The 25,641-nt window shown below is 39.7% G+C and overlaps 1 protein-coding gene across 1 annotated transcript; it reads right to left on the bottom strand.

Annotated features, from left to right (window-relative positions):
* Nucleotides 1-15,618: 15,618 nt before the first annotated feature.
* tbx3a (T-box transcription factor 3a) lies at nucleotides 15,619-24,935 on the bottom strand. The gene is given in 8 exon segments (XM_051413053.1): nucleotides 15,619-17,452; nucleotides 18,529-19,172; nucleotides 19,751-19,789; nucleotides 19,792-19,907; nucleotides 20,409-20,485; nucleotides 21,623-21,769; nucleotides 22,277-22,544; nucleotides 23,721-24,935. Coding segments are annotated over 8 exon segments (2,130 nt in total). The 5' UTR covers nucleotides 24,113-24,935; the 3' UTR covers nucleotides 15,619-17,005.
* Between the last annotated feature and the right edge of the window lie 706 nt (nucleotides 24,936-25,641).

The following is a 25,641-nucleotide window of genomic DNA, read 5'->3' as shown; positions in this document are numbered from 1 at the left end:
CGAGGGGAAAAGTATGAGGAAATCATGAAACGTGAACAAGAGTCTAAAACCATAGAGCATGTGCTCAAACAAGCAAGAAAAATGCAACAGTGAAACAGGATGAGGACAGAGTCACAATAAATACAACAAAATTAAAAAGCAGGCTGATCTGCAGAGTGAAGGTAGAAGGAGTGAAGAATAGGGCTACTTTAAAGTGACTGTAGGAACTGGACACTGAAGCAGAAGATCACCAGAAGATGGCAGTACAATGGCAGTGCAACCACAAGTATGCCAGCTGCTGTAAACCTAAAAGAAGAAGGGAATTGAAATAAACTGCAAGATGGGAACCCACAGCTTCCAAAGTAACTTGCTTCCCTGAATAGATGTGCGCTCTTCCTACACTAAGTTAGATATACAAACACTTGCTCTCTTCTAAGTCAGCATTTAAGTCTGTTCTTTGGTAACGATACTTTGGCGCATGTTAACAGCGCAGTTGCAGAAAATATGACACAGCTTTGGACTTTTTTTTATTTAATCAGCAGTCTTACCTTTCCTCTCTGCTGCACATGATCAGATTCAGACCCAGGAAGTGCCAAATCACACTGATCCAATCTGGCTTCCTTTCATGGAGGTGCTCCTGGGGGAATGTGCCATGTATGGGATAGGTAGTGGGAGGTTGTTCTGTTTTGTTAGAAAAGTGTAGTTTTTGAGCATTTCAGTTTATCGGTTTGAAATGTTTATTGAGATTTTCTTAACTGTTAAATTGCAATATTTATGTATTTAGGAATATATCTAACTTTTGTGACTTAATTGATTTGTTAATGGTATTTCCTGTAGTAGGAGGAGCTATGGGTTTTAAAAGCAGGAGTTTTGAGGTTTTTTCGAGTGATAGGCCCATTCAATTCCGATGGAGACAAACTGGGGTTGCTTCCACCTGCAGTGAGCACAAATTTAAAAGGGCAAAACCAACTTCAGTATTTCCTTTTTGAAAGTTTCCTCAAGCTATTCTGCATTAATTACACAGCTCCAAGTCCACTAGCAAACAGTTGAACTCAACGTTGGACTACAAAACAGCGCCAAGACTAAGACCGCCTGACCAACCACACTGCTGCAGGTAATCTGTTAGAAAAAGTCACATATGTTTAACACAGCTGTTTCATCACCTTGCTATATTCCATCTTGTGGTAAAATGGCAGAAAAATTATAGACTTCATGTTAGCGACCGACCAAGGCTTTCTTTAAAGGATGGGACATCTACCAAATGGGTTGAAGATTTGTGAATAACTTGAGGTTCAAAGTGTTCACAAAGGTCTTTTCTGGTTGAAAGAACTTGGAAGTGTATGACGACTGTGAGACAGTTATAATTAAGTTGTCTAAATGAAACTGTTCAGTAACACGTATTGAATTTGAAAAGAATGTAGTAGTGACAGAAAAATTTTGCCTCTAGCTTGCAGCTCAGGTCAGTTTCCCATTGGGGAAGAGGCCTACTGTTGCACTGCAGAAACTACAATTACTGCCCTGCGGTTGAATGCCTCAGCACATCAATCAAGTTGCAGTTTACATCCATGTCTGTCCATACTCATATAATATATGTGGTGAAGACTTTGAAGAGATTTAATAAAAGGTATAAAGTGTATTTTTGGCTAAATGGATGTTATCACTATATTGATGATACATAAAGTATAATTTTAGTGAATTTATATTTAGACAACCCAAAGTAATATTCAAACTGTTGGCACTTGGCTCTTGGCATTGGTTTCAGTTTATTTTGGTTAACATATAAACACACAGTGATTAAACAAAAAGTCTCAACAAAGGAGTCACTTGCTATGACTGCAGCATGCTACCTTTCTTGCATCTATGTCTTCTTCTTCCTTCTGCCCTCAGTGTCTGCCTCTGCTCATATTAGATAAGACCCAGCTTTGTGACATTGGCAATCAATCAAAAGGACAATGACAACCATGTAATATGATGATAATATTTAAGTTTAGTTATCATATCTTGGAAAAGAACTGCAAATGCATTGTGTAAGTCTCATCCTTACCATATCCCTGGCCCACCCTGTCTTGTAATACTACTTTTTCAAGAGGTGATAATAGGGTCACTGTAGCGTCCATTCTGCCCTCCTCAGTCCAACATGAGAGGATGAAGAGCAAAGAAGTGACAGAAATAGAAGCAAAACAAGAGTTAATTGACACTCCTCAGCTAGAGACAGTGGCATGTAAAGGGATGACGTTTGATGCTGAACTTGCAACATATCATCTAAATTGATAAGTAAAGAGCTGTTAATGCTAATGTTGATGATAGATTACAAAGGTAGCTATTGTGTAATGTTAGTGACAGTGTTAATGTGTTTGTTAAGTTAGCTGTTTGTTGAAAGAAAGACTTATGGGAGGGACTGTGCATTTCCTTGTCCACAATAGGATGGACAACCCAACTTTCTGGTGATGCAGCCACCAATTTGTTTGCAGTATGAATCCAACAGGTGGCAAATTACAGTGTTGAATTCATCCAACAGTAGATTATGTAATGGTACAAGAGTGACTTAAGGCAGCCAATTATTATTATTAATTATTCATATTATTCATATTATTATAGTATTCTTTTGATACAGGAGTTCAGAGCCTTATTTCAAAATTCAGATGCAGCAACGTCTGAACCATTGTGACAGAGCTTGCTTTGGATCTGCAAATATTATGTGACTAATGATATGTGTAGCAGCCTACTGCTTTGTTTTGTCAGTGAAGCCATGATTTGAACTTGTCTGTACCACATTGGAGGTAATTTCTTGTCTGACGTTTGCTGAAACGCACAAAGACACACATGGGTTGTTGACTGATTTTTTAAATTTAAGTATTTAAGTGCACCAAATGCACTGCCTGTATGGACTGATAAGATGCTAGATAGCACTCCACTCTTTTTCAAGAGTAATTAATAAATGTAATCCGCACAAAAGATGTACAGATGACATAAATAAACAGTCAGCAGAATACAGACAGTTCATTCAGGTAACTAAGGTAAAGGCTGCACCGAAACACCAAACACTAGAGAGACACACCCTCCAGACAGAGACAAGACCAAAAAGATTAGAGGGATTTGGAGGGCATTTTGTTTTTTAATGCACTGCAGAGCCATTTAATTGTCAAGTATATACATTGGATTGATTTTAATAACTTCAGTGTTCTTGAAGTGTGCACTGGGCACTTTATTATCTAAAAGAAATACAAGTATGGGAACGGGACTGGCAGATGCTCTGATTGGATTGCGGGGTTAAAAAAGCTTCATCGGAACATTCTGCATTTTAGGAAGTATCATCTAAATTATTCCAGACTGTTGTCCAGCAAATGTCATCAACAGATCCCTGCTCCAGATTTAATGGACTGCTAGAGGTTTGCAGACAGAATTTAAGAGTAATTAAAGCTGCAAGCATTGATAATCGGTCCCTCGCAGACCATAATGTCCCTACTTGTGTAGGGACGTGCTGCAGACGCGCCATGTGCCAGCATCATTTGTGGACCACACTGGAAAAATCTCAGGTACATCAGATGATGATTGCCATGGCTTACTTCCTGTTTCCAGTAGATGGCGCTATGAGTGTGAAAGAATATTTGTATGAAGACATGTTCAGGGTGGGACTCATCAAACATGTGATGTTCGGTTGCAATTGGACAAAGTACACTGAAGTTGCCAAGCCATGGCCACACCATTTAATGCACAGTTGCAAGACCTCAACTTTTTAATTGTGATGGTCTTTAGATTGCACTAACCAAATTTGAAGTCAAGCCAATAAATTTCCTAGTAGTAGAAGTTTGTTAAAATACGACATTGGGTTTGGGGTATTGGTCCTTGAGGCTTTTATGTTTGTCTGGTCAGGATACATATGTTTTCATACATATTGGTGAAACGTGCCTTGGGGGCTGAGTTTAGGAGGCAACGGGGCATTTTGTCACACCCATGTGCGAGAATACTTAAATGTTTGCCACCACAAATTTTTTTGCTGCATTTCATTGGTCTCCATAAGACTGAGCATTTAGGTCAAGCCATATTGACACAGAACGCAACACATACGACAATACAAATCGTATCGTACAAAAAATTCTTTTCAATGTCGTCAAAAAACTGTGAGGAACTGTGTAGGGTGTATTATTGACATACATGGCCTCCTCCCATAAATTACAATGCAAATGACTATAAATACTTCTCTGCTGTCATCTTCTGTCCAAATCACAATGGCCAAAACTTATGCAAAACAAGCAAAAAGTTGACAGAGTTGAGTGTAAGATCAAGGTGCTGATCACTGAGGTGCAGCCGGTTCAAAGAACTGTACAATGGCAAATCAAATCAAGTTTATTTGTATAGCCCTTAACAATACCCGAAAGGTACCCAAAGTGCTTTACAACAAAGCCATAAAACAACAACTCAGAACTGTATGTTATTCCTAGCTGTATAGCTCTAGGTCAGGGTTATCAATCCACAGCTCCTGTGGCATAACACGCCACTTTGAGTGAGTGCCTTTGTCCACCTGGCATTGCGTTATCTTCCGGGGGAGATGGATCTGTGCACCTTGCCTTCTGTCAGCAGGTATACAGTCTCAGACTTGCATTAACATCTCCATGTCCCGTAAACCTAGAACAGAGTTTTCTCTGGCGATCTTGATTTAAGAACAGTGAGTAAGACATTTAATCTCTGGGAAAGTAGCTGGAGGGAGCACAATACTGCGATATAGAGGGTGTCTGTGTATATTTCCTAGAGGATTTCTTCATTCATTCGACACCCTCATATTTAGGACAAGTTATGTATGGTGGGAAAAATAGCATTTTCTTCCTGTTTGGGTTTTGTTCTTTCTGATGTTAAACATTATCCACAGAAATGATCAAACTATCATGGTGTCAGTGGACAAAATTATGTTTTTTCATAAATGTATCACAGTAAACAGAGTGTAAACTTTATTTAGAAACATGTGGCAAGTTTCAGTGCTTTGAAGTTAGAAATTGCCAAGTTACAGAGCCAGACAAGATTTTGCGGTACGGCCTGCACATTCTCACATCACGTTCATTTTTATACATACCACCGTGTGTGTTAAAACCCGCATACGCAAGCGTTTCATGCATACACACTGTTTATACATGAGGCCCCAGGACTTTAGCATACACCTTTACTTTGGCAAAGAGAATGCTTAGGGGTCTGTAACTAATATACAGAGTGGGGTCCTTATTTTGTTTAGGTAACTTTTCTTTTTCTAAATTGGCTAATGGGTAAAACTGTTAATTTTCTGTAAAGTAAAATAAATTATTCTCGATTTGAACCGTTAGTTATGGGCTATGGCCAAATTAATATTATGGTTAGAGGAAACGTGTAGGAGACCTCTGCTCTGCTGAGACCGTAGTGGAAAAATCGGCTGTTGTGAGAACATCCAGTTGCGCCACAAAAATGAGCTTGACAGAGTATCCCAGAAATGCTGACCATCACCTGTAATGAATCCTGGACACTTAATCAGCATCATTAAAAAGGAGGAATAAAACAGCAGTTAAATACAGTATTTAAATTCTAGGCCTACTGGTAAGTTATTCAGTTTGTGAGCAGGTGCTGCCCTGTATTGTCAAGAAAAACTCCTGGAAAAGGTCTTGGAAAAGGGTGGAGGTGGTAATCCAGTCACATCCCGGCTGGAACAGGCAGGGGCGCCACCAGGAATTTTGGGCCCCATGACAAAACAATCTAATTGGGCCCCCTCTGCGCAGCTGTTGTCACCACATCTCTAGGACCTAACTGTCCCATCAAAAGCTTTACATAATTCTAATTAAAGGCTTGCAACTGTCTTGCTTCTTGTAGTTCAATACTAGTACTAGCACAATATTTACTGCTGGTTATTTGTACATTCATGCAAGTCTGCATACAGTATGCAGTTCACTATTTGATGCAAGATTAAAAACAACCATAAAAAATGTGCTAAAGGCCATCTTTTATAGTCTCAATGTATTTTTATTGTAAAATTTCAAAATGGAAAATTCTCTTAACGAAATTAATCATTAATTGTTATTATTAATTATTATTATTATAATTATTAATGAAAGATTTAAAAAAAGAAAAACAAACAAACTTAAATATATATTAACTTTTCAATCAAAATAAATTAACATCATCCTCTCAAAACAATGAAAAAACCTGAATTATTTTAATATTGTCTGTATCTTACATGCAGGCTCAGGTAAGCTACTCACTGTTTCCAACTGTCCAGCATCCAGTACACTAGTTACTAGCTAACACTAGTCTGTAGCTATCTATCTTATTTCCCTATGGACATTAAGCCAACAGGTTAATACCACTCACAGACTATAGGCTCCTTTCTTGGTGAAAAACTGGGTTACAGATTGACATCCTTTCCTTTGAATTTCCTCTCTCTCTTTCTCTTTTTCCTTTTTTGAAAACCAGATTTTGATTTACTAGTTAACATTGTGATCACTGTAGTTCTGGCGCATCTACTGACTGCAACTAAAACACCGTCACTGATAAATGCGCTAAAGCAGGACCGAACCATTTCATGCAGATACAGGGGGGTGGTCGGTCAATATGGATGTTTACTTATTGGTCAGTGGGGATATTTAACTTTTACTGCCAAAAACAAGTAAAAAAAAGAGATCATTAATTTTATTATTATATTTGAAATATATATACTGAATGATGACGGTTTAATATATTTTTTTTAATTAATTAATTAATTAAAAATGTGTTTTTACCTATTTTTTGGGGCCCCTGTCAGTCATGGGCCCTTGGAATTGTCCTAACTTTTCCCCCCTATACGGCGTCCCTGGGAACAGGCAATCTTCAAGCTCCTTCATGAATTACTTTGAGTTTAAGGGAAAGCAATACCTGTAAGTCAAGGGAACAGCGATGAGCAAATGATTTGCCCTGGTTTATGCAAACATCTACATGGCTATGTGGGTGGGGACAGTCTTCACCAAATGCACCAGATGTCTGGAGCATCTGGCCACACACGAGGAGGACCACCACAAATGTATCCCTGAACTCCCACCCCATCTATTAAAGTCAAGTCAATCAACCATTTAGAAATCGACTTCCTGGAGGTCACAACTTTCAAGGTCCTGAACTTCGCATCCACTGGACAAATGGGACACTTTTTTATTCAAACCCATGCATGTGACATGCACACCATTTCAGCTTCCACCCACAACATATGGTTCCATAAAATCTCTTCCAGTACTGAAGTTTGTAACTCTTCTTCCAAGCCCTCACGTAAAGGGCCTACCTAAGGTCCCTATTGCAGACGGTCAGAAGGGAAGTTTTATAGGACAACAGTGCGCCAAGAACAGGAAGGGGACAAGTTGATGGTCCCTTTTAGCAGTCTAGTCTATTACACCACGCAAGCTATGAGCCAGGCCAAGTGGATCTTTTGGTGCGCCCTTGAAATGCACCATGGAGGTAGTTCCAGCCTATAAAAGGAACCACAACCTGGGGAACATACTGTTCCCTGCCAAGCTTCCCCAGCCAATGACCCAGTGCTGCTCACCGAGATGGTGCAGAACAGTAACCAACTCAATAACCAAGCAAACTGAGGAGCATCACCTCACGACACAACAACTGTGTATACCTGATTGCTTGTAAAAGGTGCAGGATGTAAAGTAGTAGCCCAACTACCAGCACACCGCAGAAATATCCGGACACATAGAAAACCAGACACCCACTTCGTGAAGCATCCAGCAGTGCCTGAAAAACCTTCGCCTCCAGGGCCTCCAACAAAACTCCTGCTGGACTACGGGAGAAAGACGATGAATGGGGTTAAGCTGGATGCTAGGGTCTGTACACCCCAATGGGCTCAATGGAAATTATAGTGGGAATTATTTCTAAGTTGTACGGAGATAATTGAGATACCCTTACCTATTTTCTGTTGACCTAAGATGATGTATTCTATATGAAGCTACGGTTATACCAATGAATATGTTCTAATAATAATAAAATAATAAACGGTTTACATGGCTTGTTAAAACAGTGGTAAATCTTAAAAATGGAAAGTTAAATGAAGGGAGAACCAGTGATGTTTAAGGCAAGATTCCATAGTCTCATAGAGTGCCCAATCTCAAGTCCATTCTCCACTATTTTCTTTTTTTGTTTAAAAACCTTTCAATACCTTAAGTGACCATTAATAGTTGCCTCTCCCCATCAACCGCAATGTTGCTTTTTTTCCCAAGTGCATTAAGCTATGTGTAAAATGGGTGTGATTCCCCTTAAAGCACTGGAACAAAAATTGAATAAACAAAACAGACAGAAAACACAATCCACTGACTGGAAAACAAAAGTATATGTGCGACAGTATGTTTCTCTTTCCAGGATTTATTATAATGTACTGCATTTTTGGGGGAATTGTGAAATAAATAGAAATTGAGGCATAAGTTTGCTTGTTTTGCAACATCGCTTCTAGAAGCCTTGGTCCTGTAGCATGGCATTAGTATCCCAAGAATCAAGTTATATAAATCAGCAAATATTTCTTTGTGATTAAGGTTTCAGTAATAAGACTGCAGCCATAATTTGATAAAACAGTACTAACAGAGTGAGACAACTGGTTTGCATTTCATCTTTTAATGTCACAGGGTGGGTTCTTAAACCCACACAAAGCACTTAAAGAGGCCAAGCCAAATATCTTAAACCTGCAATTTTTCTGTCCACTTGGGGCAGCTGATATGTCTACTTGAGGGATATATTGTGAAGAGATGGATATATGATCAATACAAACAACCCCTTTCACATACAGTTAGGTGATCCATTGTCCAAGTATTAAGTATGGCTGCTATGAACTGTTCTTAGTCTAGACTACTCAGTGTTCTGCTTGCTTTGACTGCTGTCTGTTAAGGTCCTTGCTCTTTCCATTCCTCTTGTTGACGGTGGTTGTAGTCAGCACATTTAGGGGTGTTGTGTTTTTTCTAGTGTAATGTTCAAAAACCTCTTTCTAGCCATGCCTGGCTAGGGTTTGGTCCATCATGGTTGAGGAGTACATGGTTGTGTCTAATGAGCCAGTCTGCCTTCATGGTTGTTTCTGTTTGGCTCCCCCTTTGTCAGTGCTTTGCACCTACACATAGCCAGTGAGTGTGTGGGTCTGGGATTGTCTCTTTTGATTCACTGCACCGCAGGCAGAGGAGTGTGGAGGAAGCCAAGAGGGCTCCACCTGTGTTTATAGTGTAACTATTGCTACTTCTACTACTACTTACTTTTTCCTATGGCCTTGACTTTCTGCTGTAGATAACTGATGGATGAGCGTGTATGAAGCAACCTAGAAAGCTCTTTAAGAAAATTGAGAACTTTGAAATGGGATATCAATTTACAAAGATAAAGTGACTGTGGTGCAACCACACCCCACTATAAGTCAACTCAAAGGAACTGCGTGTATGTGCATGTATATGGGTGGATTGCTGCATTACCCATTAGAAGGTCATCATGTGTTAATATATTTGTAGATATAATTTTATATTTTGCATTTCCTCAATATACTTTAAAAAAAAGCACATGCATACAACGTGAATGCACTAGCACAATGGTGCGTGCATCTGTTTGTGTTTGTGGTGAGCCTTCCTTCTAATCTGCCAGCCAGTGGTTGTGAATGAAGTGCTGCTGATGGTGGAGACTATTAGGCCTGTGAAGGGAGAGTTGGCTGTCTTCTCTTATTCCCCACAGCTCATTTAAACTTCCAGCTGATGGTAGAGATTAAACATCTTCTCTTAGAAGGAGGGATTCTGTGGCTAGACTTGGGCTGCTATTTAAGAAACTTGAATGAGTGAAAAGCATGTAAAGAACCCATTTAGTATAAAACAGAGTAACAGTGGGTTTGCATGGGCAAACAATGTATCATGCCTCACACGACATACCACACGTAGCCTGATTTTCTTCTACATCTGGCAATATTTTGGGGTTTGCAAATGTAATATTTACATACTATATATCTGAAAAGGCTATGTTAAGATTAATTAGGAGGATTTAGTCTGGTTAATCATATTATTTCTAAACAATGTTTGGCATTTTTGCAGTGAACTTTTTTTACAAATTACTCATTGTAGAGTTTATTGGAAAGATCTGGAAAGATCCTCTTTGTATGGTATCTGGCCGGTGTGGTAGTTTGTGAGGTGCTTCTAATACATGCTTTTGGTAAATGGTGAAAAGACACGTTCTATCTATACAATTGATGGATTAATCAGATATTAAGAAAGTTTCCCATCAGTATCTACACAAATCATAAATTACAACAGTGATTAGGGAACATCTTGGAATGTATAAAGCTCTCCTAATTACAGAAGGAATCAATCTTCTCACTATAGAGTTTTATTCAGATTTTATTAATAGCTTAATTTACATGCATGCATTATGTATCAAAATTAAACTTCTCCCATGTCTGTCTTTACGTCCATATAAATGTCTGTTTTTCTGTGGTGTTTTTTTTATTTCTTAACTTGCAAAAAAATACCATACATGACCAAAGTTTTTATATTCACACCAAGAGGTCATATTGATCAATTGGTGGATACTAAAGAAAAACTGTCTGTATTTATTTTCAGGCTTTTGTTATATATTTGGCGAGCAATACTCATTGAGTTGCATCACTGTTTTTTGATACTAAAAGTAAGCAAGGGTGACTGCGATCAAGGGATTATCTGAGGGATAATTATTCCAAAGAAGGATGAAGTGAATCAGCCAAAAAGGGTTGCATGGAACCTACAAAGTGCCATCATGAAAACTTTAAAGCTCAAGACATTTAGCCCAAGTGGATCCATGGATAGGCTACAATTTTTCATCTAATTATAATTTTGAGTAGAGATTACATAATGTGGCACAACTGTTGGTGTCATCTAAGACAAAAAAATGTTACCCACTACATTTTGTTATATGATGTAGACTGATGTGAACAACAGACTCAACAACAGATTCTTGCACTATCATGTCCTTGAGCAAGCTCTAACACACCTCGACAGCTCCAGGGCAGCGCATTTTAACTGAATTAGGGCTGACACCACAACAGAAATGGAGAATGTCATTGACTGACAGGTAGGCATGTCGGTGAGTTGCAAATGCGTCAGAACAATGTAACTTTATCCTCAGAAGTGATATTTTGAGCTGCACGTTCTCACAACACCAAAGTCAGCTTACTCCTCCTGGGCTTATTCCTTCTTAAACAAACAGTCACACCGGCAGAAATTATACTTTCATTCCACAACTTCTTTGAAACCCTTAAGTTTCAACACCTTCTGTTTGATGTTTTAGTCCTAGCACAGGGAACACCTTACATAACATATGAACTTAACATCCATGTTTTGGGAAGGGCATTACAAAACTAATACGCATTTCTTAATTTTGCTATCATACTACAGTGCCAGGATTCATTTTAATAAATAATTCTGTCCAAATTGTTACCTAAAAAATGTGTAAATATTCATTACATTCACAATAAACTACATACTGAAACATTTGGAAATAATCACAGTTAGATATATTGACAATATTTACAATCACAATAATAATCATAATGAATAAAATAACTTGCCATACTTAATTTTATGTCAGTAAATGGGTTTGTATGGTTGGATTTGCCATAACAATAAAACCTTAGGAGTTAAATATAGAATAGCCTATCTTTAGGTTTGCATGATTACATTAGTAAGTTTGATCTAGTACATTTTTATTAAGTTTATCAGTCACACATTGGAACACTACCTGTCCAGTCTTACCTGTGTGCCTGTGTGTTATGAACTTCAAAACTTCCACCTTCCTTTCTGAGTGCTAATAAAATAAAATAAAAGAAGATACATTTTGCCCGAGTACATCCACTGCTCCTCTCCTTCAGTGGCAGACAATTTATCATCTGACCTTCAGTAAAACTGTTTGAGCTCCATCATACAGATTTGTTTCTGTAGTAGTATTCTTTGGACACCAGAGTGCGCCATCACTTCATGTTAAAGTGAACTGCCATAGCAATGAAAGTAATTCCCATAACCTTCGACCAATAGACAGAGCATATATAGAAAATGTCGTGATGCCTCAGTTTAAAGGAAAACTAACATCAAAACATGATCATGCTGGACCTATCGCAGGAAAACTGACACCTTTCCCTTTTTTTCCTGCAGCATGGCATTAAGTTGCTGACATTTTTCCACGGTCCTCCAAGTAGCTCTTTTGAAGGGCATGAGCAATGACGCAAAGATTGTATCTTTGCAGAGAGCTAGTAAGTTGGTGGTCTGTAATGGAGACAGAAAATAGCTGAAACCAGTGTAAACATTAATGTAGACAAATGACCCAAGTCTAGACATGTTAATTCAGTGTTCGCAAAATACAGTAAAAAATTAAATGATTTAAATTCACTACTGGGAATTTTTACAGGGTTTTTTTTTGTTTTGTTTTTGCATCAAAAACAAAACCCTCACTGGGTGCCCAAGAGGAAACATTAATGCATTTGCAAGGGTGCTTATCTCCGTGTGTGTGTGCAAAGTAAAATTAATCTATCAGCAATATCATAAACATGCCTGTCCTGCAAGTCAACGATAGGATTATGTTGAGAACAATACATTGTTAACAGACTGCTTGTGAGAGGACTAACAAGAGGACTGACACACCTAGAATTTCATTCATAAAATAAAAACCTTTAATACTGTAATTGTCATGAAATAAGTGGAAATGATTACAACAAATTTGTTCACTAGTCAACTGCTATTTGTACTATAAAAAAACTTTCCTGAATGCATCTTAATGTAGTTTAACACCTTTCTGCGTGTGTAAATGTCTGCAGTTACAAACTGATATGGTACAAATTTATAGTACTGAATATTACATTGCAGTCTACATTACATCATACATATTGTGTCTGGCTGGTGACAGTCACTGAGCACTAAATAGAGAACCTCAAAAGATTTCTGCTATTTCAAAGGCAAATCAGATTTTTGTCTTAAGGTAGTTTCAAGGGTTTTGATAAAAAATAAAAACACCAAATGAGGCGGTGAAAGCGTTATCATATAATGTAACTGGAGAATATTTATCTTTAAAACCTCAGATGCTGGAATAACAACCACATATCCTTAAATGTGCCTGACCTACACACCGTAAAACCTGAAACATGATCATAAACAAAAATCTGGTCAACTCAAAATAGGGCAAAACTAATCATTATGCTTATTTACAGCTCTAAAAATTATGTTTAACAGCGTATAAAAAGCAAAGAGCTAAATATCCCGTACCCAGACACACCTACTACCCCCAATGTAATTTATGATCTACTCAGCAACATCTCATATCAGAGATCATGTTGAAACACATTCCTGGAATGCGACTTGATGATTTAGAAACAATGAAGCATTACCATTATAGCCAATTTTACCATGATACATTTAACTTCACCCACCCAACATTCTCTTCACTAGAGAGATCACTACTGATGGACACTTCTACTTCTGCAAGACCATGCAGTCTGCTCTCTCCAATACTGCAACTGTCATCAAGGTGGATGTAGATAACTTCACGAGGCTTCTTTATTATAGCTATGAAAAAAAAATGTTTTAAGTAAAAATACTTAAAAGCTGCATAGATTTTTTGTGCCTTTTTTAGCTGCATGTTGTCATTTTTTAAAATTGTTGTAGCACTCTTTATTTCATAGATTTGACATAAGAGATGCACATTACAGTTATTTTACAGATATTTTCATTGAACAGTTGTAATATTCCGACAACAAGCTCAGGCCCAGTCTGACTTCAAGTCACCAACAGGGACACTGAAGTTGAAAAAACAAAACGGGAGCAGTAAAGTTTTTCCAGTCACTCGTGATTTACTGCCACTAGATGGCGCAACTGACCCGTGACAATCATTTGAGTCAAAGCAACCTGTTAGACAGGCCTGTCAGTCCAACATTAAAAATCGAGCCTAGGCCAACGCAGGAGACACTTTCTTTCATCACCAGGCAGCAAAGCAAACAAACTTATATCGAGGCTAGTGAAGCAGGATTTTAAAAGTGCCATATTTATGTCTGACACTCCTACTGACGGGAGGGGAACAGGGTCAAAAATGTAAAACAGCAAATATTCAAAAAAAGCACTCATGCAACAAGCAGAAGCCATAATAAAAAATACATTCTTCGAATGATTTTTTAATATACTACATTTTAATATCATTAGAATTAGTAGATAGAAAAATATTTCAATATATTGGGAGTAGCTGTATATGGCAGTGAATACACGTTTGGCACACCCTACATTTTGTTTGTAATAGCTGAATGGTGCCATTGAGTGTCTTCTTCCTCTTCATTCCAATATTATTTTAGGGCCTTGTGTCATAACTTTTTACAGTCATATCTGTGGTGCACCCTGTGGGATCAGGCTCTTAAGTGTACAGGGATGTTGACCAACCACACTGGTTTTGTTGCAGCCTGTTTTGAGCCTCACGTTTTGGAACAGATTCATTGGGAAATTCTTTATTAGCTATCAAGTAGGCTAATGTATATCAAGATCATTTACAGTAGCCGTCTGACCAGGTCAGACAATCCTTGTGACTGACCCCTCAGTGAGATCTCACTCGGGAATTGTTCTTTTGGTTTGTTATGGTCTGTTGGTGTTAATAAACCAGCGCTGTAGCCGCTTGGGGGCGTAGTCTCTTGGTTTGATTACAGACGCATTGTCGCCTTCCGTGCAATAAAATGGAAGATATGCCCATCGAAGGCGCCAGGTGAGCAATAAGACAGACCAATTGAGACAGCTTGTGTCATGTTTACACCTATTCACTAGCGCCAGGCTTGCTACACATTAACCAGACAATATACAAATAAAGATATGGTGTTGATAAACTCATGACACGAGGTGCAATAGAGAGGGTAATCAGGGGATTTCATTGTCTTTACACGTTTCACTGTCCTAAAGTAGCACTACTTCAGTAGTAGATGCAGACCCTATCAGTAGTGTCTGATTTATTTAAGTCAGTTCATGCTGTCACTTTTTAACACAACTTATAAAACCACACGTAGATGCTTTTTTAAGGGAAGGAGGGTAGCAATCACTTTTTGGGTGACCTCAAATTACTATTTGGTCAATGTGATAAACACATGTCACCGAACAGCTCACCTCGGAAGAAATATTTGCCAGATTGCTTCTTGTGCCTAATTTCTTTTTAGAAATACATTCCGAATGAATTGGGAATATATATATATATATATATATTTTTTTTTATTTGTTCCTTTTCATAATCACGATACATACTATCAACTTTAACTCATCATGAACGCCCTACTTTGCAGTTGACCAATAAAAAACCCAATTATAGTGCGCGGCCCCTTGTCCAGGTAAGGGATCCCAGGTATGGTCTCTGGAGTTGAGAGGATCTTTGCTTCGCTCTGAGTTATCTTAATTGGACTCCTTGAACGCAGCCTAGACGGATATCTCCACATGAGTTTACTAAAGTGGAGTAAGCGGGCAAAGAGACTTCCTTCACCTTCCAAACCAAGCAGAAACATGAGAGCAGGTCACAGAAATTTGCTTTTCTTTTACAAGATGTTAGGATGTCTCCTACAACGCCAGCCTTAAATCAGCTTACATTTGAAAATGTGACAATTTCTTGTAGTCCTATTTAGCTCTCATCTATAATGGGATAAAGCGAGGGACACAGAAGGAGTGGCATTTCAATATTTTATTGAAACTTTCAAGAACACGATGTCGATGTTGTAAACTAGACATAACTCCAATACAACATAACCCATTGACAACTTAAAAAACACAAAAGAAACCTTCATATTTTCGATTACGCGGCACTTTTACGAGCAGGTTCGCAAAGTATTTTAATAACAGAAAAATAGTCCACTTTTGTCACACTTAAACGATACTTCTTTTGCTCTCCAAAAAAAAATAAGATTTTTTTTCAAGCCATTGGTGCAGTGCGTTGTCGCTTTTTCATTCGTTTTAAACAGTAGCACTTCACACACGGGGACAACAAATGAAAATACAATGGCACATGAGTGTGAATAACTAGCTCAGTGGATATTTGGGGAGGAATAAAGTCCATATTTTAAGAGGGGTATAAATGCAGATGGCAACAAAAGGATAATAGCCCACAAACTATCTTTACACAGGTATATCGACAATAAATTAAGAACAGATCCCTAGAAACAAACTACTCCGTTGTATTTACACGCAATAACAATATGAAATAATTACATAAATATTTTATATATCCCTATGTACACCTTTTAATCAATACTACCTTTAATTTTTTTTTAGTATTTCAATTTCTGCTTCCCTTTGCCTGTTGGACATTTGGGCTGAATTCCGCATGCTTGGGCCAAAGTTTTGTCTCGGAGCACCAGTCATGTCAATAGGCCTATTCTGATTTCAAAAAAAGGAATAAAGTAAAAAGAATTTGTTTAAAAATTGGATAACCTAATTAAAAAGAAACGTAAGCAAAGAGTGTGTTAATTGTATTCCAAAAGGAATATTTCTCCTACTTTTCGTTTCAGTTTTTAGTGTTAAAATAACCTTCGTTGGGGTTTTAGGGGGCATGCAACATTTGGCCAATCAGTCAATTAATAGTGTACAGCAAAATACAGCAGTATTTATAAGGTAGGTTAAACGGTAGTGAATTCAAATGAGTCAAATCAATTCAGAGTGCATATTAAAACACATTTCTCCTCGTGTACAATAAAGTTAGGAGACAGGACACAGCAGCAACTTCTCCTAAATCTGTAAGTCACACACCCATGCCAACTTTTCAGTTTCAATACTTGTACGGTATTCAAATGTCAGGATAAAAGTGTTGCTTAATTTAACAAAAAAAAAAAAAAAGAAAAAAAAAATACATATCAGATGTGTATTAACCAAAGTGCATTTCAGAAACTAAAACGTCCAACATTTTTTTGTTTGTTTTGTTTTTTCTTTTTAAAACCTGCATGAATCTACGAGGGTGTCCTCCTACTGTTAATGTCTTCATCACCGTCAACACTTTTCACTTTTCATGACAACAACGAAACGAGAAGCAGGTGGTGTGTTTTAAAAAAAAAAAAATTCTCTTAGGGGGACCCGCTCCGTGGCCTGTCCTGATTTGAATCGAGTCCGCTGACCAGGCGCTGGATGCTCTGCAGCTCGTTGGCGGCGTCTTTCTCCGTGCAAGTCTTTGGGGACATGGAAACCGAGCCGGAGGATATGGTGGACGAGTGACTGGTCACCTCAGATGTGGAATCCAGGGTGACAGCAGACACGGGGCTGGCTGGGACGATGCCGTCCCCTTTCAGCTCGGTCCCGCTGCCGGCCATGGAGGGCATGGCGGTGGTGAGCAGGGTGCTGTCCGGTACCGTCATGGGGAGGGTGTATGGGCTGTACCTGAGTCGGGGGCGCACTGCGTTCAGGAAGGGGTGCCGGTGCACCGAGGAGGAGGCAGCGGAGGAGGCTGCCGCGGCTGCTGCCATGTACGTGTACGGATAAGGGAACAAACTGCCAAACGGAGACATGGCAATGCCCTGTGGAGAAATGAAGAGACTGAGTGTGAGCCTCAAGGCTGGTGTTAGACACAGTTCAAACACTTGTGTGCACTGTTATGGGCCAAAAAAATGCACGGTGATAAACTCTTTTACCAGACTGCTGCATCTGTATGTTTTGGATTAATGTCTTGGAACAAATGCGTGAAAATAATGATTTAAAGTGAACTGCTTTGGGCAGTTCTTGTGCTTTACTTTCACTGTCCTCAGTAAGTTTTTTTTTCATACACACTGACGCTGGTAATGCCTTGTTTTAAGGCTAATGACGCCGTCTGACACTGTCTGGTTTATGGACAACATTTAATCCAAAACGTGGTTGTGACTTAGGCAATGCAGAATCAGGCTGTAGTGCTTTCAGTGCTTCCATTCACACATCTTTTCACAGATCTAACTTGTTAGGGCTAAGAAAATATTCTAAAGCTTTACCACCCAGCATGTAAACAGCTTTGGTGCTTGTTCAAGAATTTGTATTGCAAATAAAAATGCCTATTATCTCATGTTGCAATCAACAAGGGAAGTTGCAGCTATAACACTTGTTTTGACAATAAATGGAAAAAGACAAATTTGTTGTCTATTAAAACACAATGTTGTTTCCCTCTCTGAACCAATGAGGCATTTTAATACTCGCCATTATGGCTCTAAAACAGACTTAATGAGCTCATATCAAAAAGACTAACACCTCCAGCTGTTCCAAGGTGGTCTGTCTCTCAAATCTTTGTATTTCTTAATGAATGATAGTTGGGCTAATATCCATAACAACAATGCCAGGAGAAAAGAGAAAGCTGATAAAAAGTGCTCTCTGATAGCCCAGTATAATATTTGCTTATTTGGCAATACAACTAAATAAACGTGCAAAAATACACACACACACACACTGCCTTTCTTACTCACAGCTATGTTTAAAAACACACATGAACTTGATGAAGAGAGCATTAAAGACATTTAAATATCTGACATATTAAATGTGGCATATGGGCCTCCAAGGCTGCAGTCTGCTGTACTATATAACCCAACATGTGCTTTAAGGCTGTGCATAGGCCCAAGAAAACAGGTTTTACCTGTGATGCCAAGACATGTTGCTGCAGATGAAAGGGCAGGCCTGGCGCTCCCGTCAAGCTTTGCGAAGGTGATGCCATGCTCGTGGTGTCCATGGTGCTCACTCCTCCCGTGGACACAGCTGCCAATAGTGGCCCCATACCCGCGGCCATGTTTGAGAATGCACCTCCCATGTTGAACTGACTGGGGTGCAAGAGAAACGGATGCGCACTCCCAAGGTGATTGAAAAACTGTTGTCCTGTTAAGCCTGTTGGAAATCCAAAATTATGCAAGTGGCTGTGGCCTATGTGCGGGCTGTCAGTCTGAACAGTCAAAGGCATGAAACTGTCTTTGCTTATTGGCCTGCACTCTTCCGCTTTGGGCTGGTCCAGGCTCGGGCTCTTGAGGTCTTCTCCAGAGCGAGTCGTACTGGAGATGACGGTGATCGGGCTCTGTCTTGAGTCTGCCTGACTTTTCTCAGTCCGAGGGCCGCTGTCGCGGTTCCTGCTGGTAGTGTCACTGTTATTAAAGGCATGTCCCTTAGCTGGACTCGCCTCGTGATCCTTCCCGTCCTCCGTAGTCGTGGAAATCTTGCTAGAGTCCGGACCATCTTTGATGTGCCCATCTTTGCTCTCATCGTCGCTGTCCTCATCGCTGTCGCAGAAATCTGTCAAAGCAGAAGGTGGGCTATCAGTTGCCTTTCTGCACATGGGTGAATCATGAAAATAAACCCCACATTATCAGTCAGGTGGCTGCACTTGGAATAATAAATGGAGCTGCAGGACACTTGTTTCTACTGTAGGAGTCCACACCAATGCGAACAGTAAAACATCGTTTTCCATTAGGCGCTTACAACACAGAAGTAGATGACATCAGTTTTAAAAATATATAGTTTTGTTTATTTTTATGTATGTTTGTAGCAGACTGATATCTTGCTTCTGCACAGACAATTGTCTCTTTAATTAGTGAGCATGTTCGTGCTTTCATTATGTTTTACTATTCATCTCAATAAGACAGTCAATGTGAAGGATTGCTCAATCAAATTTTCCAGTGTGCTGAATATGAGTGATCAGCTAATATTAAACGCGGTCCATTGACTGTAAGCACTTTACATCCATACAGTTTACTCTTACGTTGTAAAAAATAAATAAATAAAATAAATATCTTGCCACAATCGATATTTTACGACTTCTACACACGACTTGTGGTAGGAGCTGAGACTGAGTGTGGGGTCTGTCAGCCTACCTTTCAGGTGTGGGGGGCCCACGGTAGACACGGCAGGGGGGAGGCCTGGCCGAAGCACTTAAAAGAAGCCTGCTCTCCGGAGGAGTCGTCTGAAGCCCCGTTCTCCTTTTTCTGCTGCTCCTCGTATGAACGCATGGATTGCAGCGCCAGCTGTTTCCTGTGCACAAGCAGGCTACCCAGGTTATTATAGGTGGTGGTCACAGCTCCCAGGTCAGAAACAATATCAGCAGCACGATAAATGGTGTATAAGTTTATTTAGATTGGACACCTGTGATAATGAAGCCCCTGACTATAGGACTGACTCACCTATGCGGCAGGTGAGAATACCATTACAATGCCATTGCTTTAGCAGGCCAGTGTATCTATCTAACCATGTCATGCCAAGTTAAACATAAAAAAGCACATTATAATTCTAAAAATTCTACGTTTTATTATTAATAATTAAAAATAATAATCACAATTAGCTGTTTCTGTTCTTGGCAAATTGTAGCATTTTAACTACTAGATTTGAAACTGAGGGGCCAGACTCCCTGCGGGTTAATGTGAAAGCTTTAGCGCGGGTGTAATCCACCGAGATCACTGTCTGTCTCCAGGTATACAATTTTTTTCCCTTTTTATTCCTTTATTTATTTGCAATGCAATTTTTCCTCTGTCTTACCTCTTTTCCCGTCTCCCATTGCCCGTGTCACGGAATCCTTTGGCAAATGGATTATGGTCAATTTTCAGCTGGGTTATCTGAAATAATTAATGTGTAAATATTAGCAACTGAAAAATCACTTCCCTACAGTGTTGTCATTCAGTGTGTCTTTATTATTTATTTATTTATTTGTTACAAATGCTGGTAAAGCATCAAAGCATGGGCTATTTTTTAACAATACATTCCGATTATTGTCCCAACAGGCTAAAGCTACTATAATAACACTGTTTTGGTTGTACAGACAAAACACACACAGGCACACAAGAGCACACGAGTCTTCATGTTGGCACGTTTTTCCATGAGGACCAAATATGCTGCTTTTTGTGTAAACTTTTGCAAAACTTTACTCCCACACCACTTCCTCTCAATCTCCGGCTGTGTTACCGCTGCACATGGGAGGGGAGGTGGGTGGGGGGTAGCCTACCATCGTTTCCCAACAATATCAAAGAGTCGAGGAGATGATTTTCATTATCTTTACGTCAGGGACTAAAATGTTACCATGCAGCCCGGTCTGACACAACCAAAACGCTCCCCCACTTTTTGATTCTTTTTCTCCATCCAACCGCACAGTGTTTGCCCTCTTCTTTCTCTCATTTCTCAACCCCCAACCCCTTTTAGTTTCTCACACACACACACACACACACACACACACACACACACACACACACACACACACACACACACACACACACACACACACTCTCACACACACACACACACTCCCACACACACACACACACACACACACACACACACACACACACACACACACACTCTCACTCTCTCATACACACACGCAGAGAGAGAGAGAGAGGGAGAAAAAGAGGGAGAGAGAGTCTGGGTCTGCGCCAAATCCTTTCCACGTGATTAAATATAAGGAAGACAACCTGTACAACATTCCTCAGAATTATTACTTTCCTTCCACGGGCTGGTGAATAGGGCATTTACTCGCAACATCACCCCCCCACCCACACACACACACACACTATGTTACCCCGCTCTCACAGGCTCAAACAAATATGACGTCTTTCATATTTTATGACAACAAAATGGTGCAGAGCATGAAAGACAGGGAGGGAAACGCGTCTGACAGGGCAAAGGGACACGCACACAAGCCATACTTTAGAGAATATTCAGGATATGAAGTTAAGCCTATGAGCCATAATTGTGCTTACCTTGTCATTTTGATAAGCAGTCACGGCAATGAAATCCGTTTCAGGGAAAACATAAGTCCTGAAGGTACTGTACGGGAGTTTGAGAATGTCGTTGGCCCTCACAATGTGAAATCGAGGCTGATATTTGTGCATTGAGTTAAGTATGGTCTGCAACAAACAAGCACAGAAAGAAAATAAAAATGATTAGCGCACTATTGATGTTCCACTGTTACAGAATACATTTTCTTAAAAGGTTCTTAAATTCGAAATCAAAGTCACAGCATTGGGAGGAATTCAATCTTTTAAATAATATTGGGTTGTAAAACTTCCAAATTATAAAAAAAAAAAAAATCACCATGGAAATTATTTTTGGTGGAATATTGAATCAGTTGAATAAAGCCGTTATAGAGCCAGGGACGTCCATATAGATATAGGCTTAATTGTCTTGCTTAACAATTAACAATATTATCTCAAAGGTAGTGACATTTGTAATTTTTTTACATTTTTGTAATGATCTTCAAATCTTCAAATCAAATCTTAAATCTCGTGGGACTTCCTCTGCTTCAATACAATTAAATACAAACAAAAAAAAACATCAAAATACATTTAATTGTGTGGCTAACTAAAATGGTATGTTGATAAATAGGAAAATTGACATACATTAGTTGAACTTACAAATCCATGCTTGTCGGAGATGTTATTTGTCAGCTTGAGCTTGTGAAAATTGACGACTTTTGACATCCACTGTTCACCAGTAGCCGGACTGTCCGGGTGAATGTACATCCTCTTTGGCATTTCGGGGTCGGCCTTCCCCGCCACCATCCAGCGGGAGTTATGAAATTTGTACCTGCAGTCGTCGGCTGCAACTATATCCATCAAGAGAATATATTTGGCCTTCTTGTCCAGACCAGTGCACCTCACTTTGAACGGGGGAAACATCCGCCTGTGACAAAGGAAAACAAATGATAAGCACTGATGTAGGGCCGAATAAAAAAATATGGTTAAAATATTCAACAATATAAACATAAAGATGGAATATGTTTAGATTACTAGAAATATATGTTCATTTTACAGAAATAGTGCTGTCTCAGTTTGATAAGTTATGTGATGTAGCCTGCTCTTAATTTCTTTTTTTCTTTTTTTTTGAGACAAGACAAAGAGCATAAATGTCCCGTGAATAAGAAGTTAAGGGGACAATTAAATATTTTCTTCTTCTACTTTATCTCTGATCAGGCTGTAAACAACACGTCAAAGCTGTTTGGACGGTGTCTGGATTTTTCTGAATGCCTTGAAAGGCCTACACACCGACACAGGAGCCATCTTTGTATTCTCTCACTGTAATAATGACGAAAATAATTTAGTCAGAGCTCCACGAACTCAAAGTTTGCATTTCAATGGATTATCCGTCAGTGTAAAGTTTGACAAACCGGGCATGAAAAATGAACAATAGGATTATAAGCAAGCACATTTTTATATGAGGCTATAGAGCCATGAAGTTGGAAGCTACTGTAACTGGAGGCTGCATATTAATAATACAGAAGCTACAAGCATAGTCCCTTTTTTATTTTACAAAATAACCTCAAAGCTAACAACTGATTTGCCACCATTAAAGACTTGCTTGTTAACATGTTCAGTTTACCACAGACCTCTGAGTTTGCATGCTGAGTGAGCTCACAGGAAGTCTTAGCTTTATCTCAGCGTTTATGTCTGGCTAAAAATAAATATCTATGTATTATTTGGGTTGGTTTTTTGTGTGTGTTGTAGTCACCACATATTATCGTGTAATAAATGTCATATTTACATGACAACTGCGAGCCAGTTGTGCTGCAGTCTAAGTTTAGTTAAGACACATTAGACTAACAGAAGAAGGCTTCAGAGCGTTGAATGAAATAAAGACGTTATCTAGAGGAATTGTAGAAATATACCTGCATAGATATAACTCTAAGTGGCATAAGTACAAATCTGTGTATAATATCATCCATCATGAGATATCAATATGCACAACAGACTTCTGCACGTCAGATTATATATAACATTTTTGGATGAACACACACACACACACACACACACACACACACACACACACACACACACACACACACACAAAAATCAATTTTACCTTCCAGACTTTGTGATCACCATCTCAGTCCCTCTCTTATGGAAAAGTTCCCAAAGCTCCTTGGCTTCCAGGTGAACTTTAGGGTCGTCCTCCACCTCCTCCTCAGGCTCCAGAGTCTTCATAGGCCTGAGGTGGGCGGCCGCAGCCTGGTGCCCCAGCGAGGAGAAGTGGAGGCTGGTCTCCGCGGCTCCCATCAGCTGGTCCATGATCGGCTTTCCCAGGGCGCCCGGGAGAGAGAGGGAGCCGCTGTGAGGGAGCGCCAGAGCCGGGAAGAAAGGGGGCTGGTGACCCAGCATTGCACTCATGGCAAATTCCGGACCCCGGTGAGGTATAAACGGATGATATGCCATACTTGATCCTTGTATGACTGGATCTCTCATCAGGAAGTTCATCCAAGTGCAGGCACGACTTGTTGGATATGAAACAATATTTGTAACAACAGTGAAGCCTGCGTACGAGAGGAGCAAACGGGGACAAAATAAAAAAAGAGGAGAAAAATAAAGCTGAAGTTGGCAAGCTTAGGAAATTCCTCCTTCAACTCTGCAGAAATAAGCATCCACTTCTTTTTTTCACAAGTTGCTGGGAAATCTCTAGAGTCGTTTGCTGAATTGTGATCAAAAGTCTGCAAAGCGAAATGTAAAAATGTTCTCCATTATTCTTCAGAAGTGCGGCGAGACCGATTTTCTTCAGAGGTTGACGCGCATCGGACACCTTTCTGTGTCTCGCTGGCTTGCGGACATTAGTCGAATTAAACCAACTGGGGTGAGTCACTTAATTGACTGCAGTGCATTCTTTCTCTTCTGCTGCTGTTTACAATATCGGCATTCCTGTTAAAATGCGTTCCTTCTTATTGGCTTCAGTCCTGCAGCGACGGCGACGTGTTGAAATATTTCGATAGCGCCGAATAATCCCCCTGCCTTTACTTGCTCCGGACATGCACCCTCACACGCACACACACACTTTATTCCTCCTCTCTCTTTCACGCACACACACATTTCAGAGAAAGACGTGTGCAGAGAAAGGAGTCCGCTGACGGCCAGAGAGAGAGAGAGAGAGAGAGAGAGAGAGAGAGGTGGTAAGGTCCCAGCTCCGTGATTTTCCTAGCGCCTCTGTGGCCCATAGGGCTTCATACTGTATGGATGTGTTGCATGTTACGAGTTGCAGCGCTCCGTTTGATTGGCTCTTTGACGCTTTCGGACCAATTGTGTGGCTGCGTAGGCGTGGTTTTAACAGGTCGGGTGGAGGGGACAGACTTCAGACTTATAAAAAGGTGTTTGGAAACTCAAAAGGGCTTTGCCGTGAAACACCACCCTGCCCCAGTCAGTGTTGTGTGAATATGCCAACATCGTTACAGAAGTTGCGCTATCGGTCGGTCTGTGAGACCCAGCGAAAGGGGAGAGAGCAAGACAAGCCAAGCCGGGGAACCGGCACGCTTTGTCGGCGAGGTGTTATGATCTGTTGGGCTGTTGACTTCCTTCTCTGTCCCGTAGCACAGCACTGTTCTTACGCTTTGGATATCACGCACATAATTTTATTAATTCATAAGTAGCCTATATTTATTTTATGATTGAACAATATTTCATTTGCGGTCTGTAGTTTGCAGAGATTTAACAGCGTTGAAAAGCAGCCGAGTAGCCAACATTTCCTGTAACATCCTCCTTTGAAATCATAGCTCAGGAAAATATGAGCTGGTGACGGGATGAGACGCTCGATGATAAGTTCATGTAATGTTAATAAGGGCGTTATGACGCCGCTGAAACGCCCAATAATTGTTTATCATTAAATGTATATTGGTTTATTAAATTATGTTAAAAATCTTTATGGCTTAAAAGTTTATTTCCTATATTGTCATCTCTGATATCCAGACATACATTGCTATTATTCCTTCATCCCCCACTCATTCTCTTTAATATATAGACTA

The sequence above is a fragment of the Dicentrarchus labrax genome, unplaced genomic scaffold (genome assembly GCF_905237075.1).
Source record: "Dicentrarchus labrax unplaced genomic scaffold, dlabrax2021, whole genome shotgun sequence".
NCBI lineage: Eukaryota > Metazoa > Chordata > Actinopteri > Moronidae > Dicentrarchus > Dicentrarchus labrax.
The sequence above is the reverse complement of the archived record's forward strand: the minus strand, read 5'-3'. Positions and strand labels throughout refer to the sequence as shown.